The 7,111-nt window shown below is 39.5% G+C and overlaps 1 protein-coding gene across 1 annotated transcript in view; it reads left to right on the forward strand.

Moving 5' to 3' along the window:
* Positions 1-375: 375 nt before the first annotated feature.
* The window catches only part of ttn.2 (titin, tandem duplicate 2), a 224,471-nt gene continuing 217,735 nt past the window's right edge, over positions 376-7,111 (forward strand). The window contains exons 1-3 of the mRNA XM_013915325.1: positions 376-595; positions 6,301-6,404; positions 6,477-6,680. Coding sequence (XP_013770779.1) covers positions 6,314-6,404; positions 6,477-6,680 — 295 coding nt within the window. The 5' untranslated portion in view covers positions 376-595; positions 6,301-6,313. The remainder of the gene's footprint in view (positions 596-6,300; positions 6,405-6,476; positions 6,681-7,111) is intronic.

A 7,111-nucleotide genomic window follows, 5' to 3' on the forward strand; every position in this document is an offset into this window, starting at 1 on the left:
TTTGTTAGCGAGAGATAAAAGAGCAAACGTTGTATTATACCACTGAGTCACCATCAGATGAGCCCCCACCCTATCTGCAGAGAAACGTGGAAGGTTGGCATTGATCAGATGATCAGATTGAGTTTATCGATGACTTTGGTAACACCTCAACTTTCAAACAAATCTCCTGATTCTTTGAAGCACATACAGTGAGGAAGAGGCTGCCTTGAGTAAAGCAGCTGACAGGTGTGACGAGTTGCACAAAATGTCTGCCTTTCCTCCCACAATCCCCTGCATTGCTGTACAGAGCTGACCAATGTCATGTGGTGCCCTGTGTGATGTCACAGCAGTATAAAGGCCTCACTCGGCCGACCAGCTGCCCTGAGCAGAGTCAGCGTTCCCAGCCTGGACGCCTCGGCTGGAGGGACTGCTGTTACGAGGAAAACTACAAAACTACACGGCGGCATAGGCCTGTAGTTTTGTTTTTTTCTTTGGGGTTCCTTTGAGGCTCAACTGTTCCCCTTTTGGATTTTCTGACTCCGTTTTCTGGATAAAGATTTTAGATTTCCTGCTGAGCGCCCAAATCTGGGCTTCCCAGGCATCCTTGTCCAGACAAGTAAGTGTCTTTAAAGTTTTTTAAACTGTTGTGAATAATGAGCTCCAACGGAGAACCAGACAAAGTGATCTTTTTATATTTTTTTAGCTGAAGGTTAGAGCAGGGCATCCCAGAATAGCCGCTGAGAACATCAGATTGGATCCCAGCTGAGTGGCTGATGGCTTTTTAAGGGAATCAGCAGCAGGGCTATCAGTTGCCCCTCCAGATATGTGCCACATGGTGCCTGTCAATCAAACTGAGATGTGTTGGGTTGGAGGTGGTGATATTTTTAGTCGTTGGCTTTAGCGCCCAACCCCCGGGCACGGGGTGGTGGTGACTGACTGCAGCAACACTTCAAGGAAGCTTTTATTTTAGAGTAGAGAATAGTCAACAGCTGAGCCGAGTTTGTATTTTAGTTTTATTAAATGTATTTACAATAAATTTAATAACATTTAGTTAATATAATGTTTTGAGCTTGTGTTTTATTTTTCAAGTGGAGGTTCTTGCATTTGGCTCATTTACGCTGTCATTGCTTTTAAGATGTTTCCAGACGTGTCCTATAACGAAACAGCCCAAGAACATTGATTTGCAATCTTAAAAAGTACATAAAATCTGAGTTAAGTGTTTTGTTGTTGCATTAAATATATTTACTTTGGAAAGTAATTTATTTTAACTGTTTATAAAAAGCGTATAATATGAATACAAATGAATAAAGTTAAATAGAAAGCAGGACTCAGATTTCACAGAAAACGTAATAATCCTAAGAATTATTAGCAAGTCATCTTATTTCTGCTTCTAAAGCTGAAATGATTGCAAAATAATAATAATTCATTGTTTACATTATTATTGCTTTTATGCTTATTATAATTGAGCAGCAAACGAACGTTTCAGTCCAAACAGTCTGAACTCTGGAGGGGTGAGAGTGTAACTAATGTGTTATAAACGCTCCCCTTGCTTTGCCTCGGGCTCAGTTTCTGAACTGTGACATCATGTGCATCATGTGCATGTTCAGTGTTTCATTTCATCTGTTTAGCTATATCATGCTGTTATTGTTCAGTAGGTCCCACATCATAACTGTTATGATATTATTACTCCACATGATATAAAGATGAGAACATGTTTCTTAAGAGGTTTAAAAATGTTGAAAAACTCATGTTAATCATTTAAAAGTAAAAAATATATGTCTTTATGTTTTTATTCACATAATGTTTTTAGGGGCTTATGATAGTCCTTTTTGTTATTTATTACACAATGATTAATATAAATTGTTAATTATTTACTAATTTTAAATAAAAAAATTAAAATAATAAAATGTATATACTGTTTTATGATGATGACATATATGATTTTATATATAATATTATTAATGTGGTTATTAAAATAATAAATATTAACATTGTGATTCTCTGGATGGAGAGTAAATTTTATGGTATTCAAAAGATCAGATTAATTAGAATGAACTGTCAGATATTCGAATGTTCATCTTTAGCGTGAAGGAAACAAATGAAGCTTTACAATTGGAAATGAAATTAAATAAAAAATAAATAGATAAACATTTAAAAATTAATTCTATTAATGGCCCATTCTCCTGACAAAGTGAGATTAAGAATTTTAGCTCCATGGTTACGGCAATAAGATAATTCCACACATCACAACATCTCAAATAAAATTATTCATGTCTTTATGTTGAAATGATTCTTTATTTTCTCATTTGAAGCTCACCATTTTTTGTTTTCTTGAGATTTTCGACTAGTTAGGATAGAATAGAATAGAATAGAATAGAATAGAATAGAATAGAATAATCCTTTAATTTTCCCACAAGGGGAAATTTGGGTGTAACAGCAGCCAGAAAGACACATATACAACAAACAGTACACAGGACACAGAACAGAAACATACACAGTTTTTCTTACATATTTACATCGAGGACAGTGGTTACCAAAAACAGATTGCTGTACCGTTATTAAATTAAATAAAATTAAATACAGATAAGAGGCAAACCAGGTTATAATGTGAACCGGTTGATAAGATAGTGCAGTTACAGCGCTGACGTAAACATCTGTGTTTGTTGGGAGCAGTTCTGATCGTGCAGTCTGACAGCTGCAGGGAGGAAGGACCTGCAGAAACGCTCCTTCATGCATCGAGGATGCAGCAGTCTGTCACTGAAGCAGCTCTGCAGTTCAGCAACTGTTGAAGTTGCTAAGTTGAAGCTGAATTACCTTAATAACCAGAGTGGGGTTATTTCATGCCTCCAACAGCAACAGCTGTCAGTCTTTGTGCATTGTAAAGTTGACAAAACTCTCAGGTGGCCTGGACCAGATCCAGGAGGACTCCAGTGCCAGTCAAGACCAGTCAGAGCCAGTTTCACCAAAAAGGGCCAGTAAGACGCCCGGCAGAGCTTAGCAGTGCCAGTGAATGCTGCTGATAACGAATGAAACACTGATAAAGACAAACAAAATCCATAAGTTTTCCCTTCAGGCAGTGGGACAAATTCCTGTGTGACGGGAATGTCGCTGATCAGTCAAACTAGGTCAAGTTTCACTGCCCTCGCTGACTCCAGTCTACTGATTTATTGACAGTTCATTAAATAGTGTGAACAGTTTCTAAATAATATAAAGCACATCGTTGACGCTCATCTTCTGATGTTGCCTGAAACAGAATTAATTATAATTAATGTGAAGAAAATTAAGCTCAAATAGGAAATGTATTCAGCCAGGTTAGACAAACAAATGTAATTCTTACCATGTTGTTCGTGTAAGTGTGACTTTTTCTTTCTACTAGCTTCTTCAGAAGGATACTGAGGCACTCCTAAAGCAGCAGAGTAATATTTGACTGATGAGTGGTGCTGTGAAAAACACTTTCTCTGTAGTTTCTGTAGTTTCAGTGCTTTTCCTAAACTTTCTGCCGTGATCCGGGACTAGCCTGATTCAGGGGCACCTGCAGAGTTTTTCCGTAGGGGTGGCCACATGGGGGGTGGCTCAGCAAAAACAGAATTTTCAGTTTTATTATGCTGTTGTCAAATATAGGTTACTTAAAAAATATGTGTGTGGGGGGGAGGGGGGTTGCCTAGTTAATTTCCTGCTATTAAAGTCGATATCACTTAAAATAGGTAATTGATTGGTTGACTGAAGGTCCCAACCATCACTTTAATGATTCTCAGCACAGCTGAGCAGAAGCAGCTCAAGATTCTCAGACTGGAGCAAACGTGTTCAGGAAATAAGTATAAGATCATGGAAGAGTGTGAACTGCTGCCTGTCTCTTTGTTGGCAGTGATCCGTCCAGGGATTGGCACCAGCCCCCCTTGGTGCCCCCAGCTGGGTTTCCCACTGGTTGGACATAAACCTGAGAAACGTGCAGGATGCAGTCATACGTAACAGCTGCCTAATTTGGCTCCTTTTGAGCCCGGGAAGTTTAGAAGTTCATTTCCAATGCAGGCATCAGCAACAGTATTCGTTTGGTGACTACCAGCAGCTGTTTTGCTTCCACTCTCCCACCACTCGTGAATGAGAATCCAAGACGAAGCAATGCTAAGTGAGCTAGCCACCCTTACAAACATGAACTCAGACATAATGCCTGTGACTGTGGGCTGGAAGATGCCTTTATTAATCTGAAAGTGGCACTAAGAAACTTCTCATTTCAAACTTCCTGTTAATGCAAGTGGCTGATAGCAATGGCTAGAGTCACATTTGTAAAATACAGCCTTTACTGCTATTAAAGGGTCTTTGCCTCACACTATATAACACCTTAAGGCGACTGCTGTGGCTTTCCTTTAAGAATATGTAAAGTAAACATGTAAAATTTTACAATTTCATTTTTTTACAAAAAAGTTCAATTATTAGATAAAAACCCTGAGGAAAAGCAAACTATCATAAAATCACAGCCCAGTCTACTGAACGAACTGAAACCTGAGAGCAGTTTCCCAGTTTTAAGCTGGTGTTCTGATCTGCCTGATCAGCTAGTGATTTATCAGCCAGACTCTGAGGAGCCTAGACTACATCTGGGGATGTCGCTCCTAAAATAAACTCAGCAGAGTTCCTGTCAGCACACTAACCATCAAAGAGAAGCTGTGGACACAACATCTACAGAGCCTCAGATGCAGCTGTTTGTGTTTTTACACATGTTTTATTTACTGGAGTGAGCAGCAGTGGGATATTTGATGCAGTTTAATGAAGACAAAGATAGTGTAGTTTCATAGAGTGCTGAAAGATATTTGTTGTGGTCACATCTGAATATTTAAAAACTGATGCTGTGTATCTGTGTACTGTCTGATGGGCAAACTCTGTATGACATTCTGAGTGGAGATGATCTAATTCATCTGTGGTCGTTACCTAAACACAGGAAGATGTCTTCATTTTTGCAGATAAGAAATATAAAGACATGTATTTGGTACAGAATATGCAAAGGTTCATCCTGAAATATATTTTTCACTCAGATTATAGACCAGTGGTTTTCAACCTTGTTGGAGGTACCGAACCCCACCAGTTTCATGTGCGCATTCACTGAACCCCTCTTTAGTGAAAAATAAAATGTGATTTTTTTCAAATTCAAGACATAGATATGTTTTTTATTGGTGCACAAAATGAGCCGTGCATGTCACGGTGGAGGCTCTGCCGAACCCCTGGGATCGACTCACCGAACCCCTAGGGTTTGATCGACCCCGGGTTGAGAACCACTGTTATAGACGAACGTAATGCTTGTAACGTTGTTCTGCACATCCAAATGTGTCTTTCTTCATATCACCTATATTACCCACAATGCACCTTAAACTCATAGGACTCATATGTGAAGGTTACAGTATTACTCCTGTCACTGCATTATTGGGTAAAACTCTTCTGCAGTGGTGATTCCCTTTGAGATGTCCAAACGGAAGTAAAAGCCATCTTACTAACTTTGGAAGAGACAGCTTGTCTGAAGTCGTGCTGGTTTGACTGACAGCATGAAAAACCCCAAAGTCATCTCCCTTTGTTGCTGTTTCCAATGTAAAGGTAAAGTTAGCTTTAGATTTGTGCTTTACAGCCCTGTCTCTGTGGACAATTCAATAAAAAGGTACAAACCATGAATTATGTCTATAAACAAAAATAGTTAGAGCCTATTTCTAAAAATCATCTGGACTCGTGAGTTAAACTAAGAAAATCTCAAGTCTTAACCCTATAATGAGTTTCTGAGACCTCGATCTCATCAGCATGATCAATACTTGCCATAATTTCAAAATGTTACGGACAAAACTCTTTTTTTTGTCTAAAATTAACATTGTTGTTACCAAAAAGTTGCCAAAAACACCCAATATATGAAATGCGATAAAAATATATAATAAATATAGAACAAAATATATCATACACAACATGATATAGCAAAAAATAAATACACTTGTGGATTTTGTTTATGAGGGTTAATAAACATGGCTGGCTATTTTTTGATGGGTTGGGTCTTACAGGGTTAAAGACGACTCCTTAATTTTCTCCCAAACTGTAAAAAGCTAAAAACAAAGGTCTCACAACAATAGTTAGAGGCTGAAAACTGCTGAGCTGAACTGGAGCAGTCTTATAGAGTAGACCTTATTATCTCTCTGGACTGACTCCTGATGTCCATGATGTGGAGTGATACTGATATGTGCTGCCGGGTAATGCCAACAATTCTTTGAAAGGACGTTTCATTTTATGCTGCACTAATTTGTTGATGTTGTTTGACGTGTCCACTGACTGTGTCTTTGTCTTATTTGTGTGTAGGGTGCCAGCCAACATGTCAACACAAGCACCGACATTCACACAGCCGCTACAGAGCGTCGTGGCACTTGAGGGTAGTGCCGCGACGTTTGAGGCTCAAATTAGTGGTAAGACAGCTTCCAGACTGAACCGACTCACATGTTGAACCCGACCATTTGTGACTGTTCTGTCGTCCACAGGTTCTCCAGTTCCTGAGGTGAGCTGGTTCCGCGATGGCCAGGTTCTTTCCACCACCACTCTGCCAGGTATACAGATCTTGTTCAGCGATGGCCGCGCTGTTCTGAGGATTCCTGCTGTGACGGCTGCACACAGCGGAAGGTTTTCTGTTAGAGCCACGAACGGAGCTGGACAAGCCACAAGCACCGCTGAACTCCTCGTTACAGGTGAGAGCAGGGAGGCTGGGACACCGGTGACCTGGGAAAACACAGGAAAAATACACTGAAGTATTTTCCCATTCAAATCACTGAATTCAGGCGTTCCAATCACTTACATAGTCACTGGCTCCTATAGCATTCAGGCTGCTTCTACAAACATTCGTGAAAGAATGGTTTGCTCTCAGACCTCAACCTCAAGGTCCGACAGGCCAAGTTTTCTAAAATGCAAAAGCCCAAGAACAACGTGATTTAAGTCATTCATTTCTTATACGTTACCTTTCTAGTACAAATCTCCATCATCTCCATTATCAGTTTGCAGTTTGCCTGTTTGCTCGTTGCTGTATCAACATGGCAGTATTGTAAAGGAATACCATCAAAAGCAACAGAGGCACAAATACATCCAAAAACAAATCATTAATGTTGCTACATCTACGCTACAG

The sequence above is a fragment of the Pundamilia nyererei genome, unplaced genomic scaffold (assembly GCF_000239375.1).
Source record: "Pundamilia nyererei isolate P.nyererei 1_Seehausen unplaced genomic scaffold, PunNye1.0 scaffold00287, whole genome shotgun sequence".
In the NCBI taxonomy this organism is placed as follows: Eukaryota; Metazoa; Chordata; class Actinopteri; order Cichliformes; family Cichlidae; genus Pundamilia; species Pundamilia nyererei.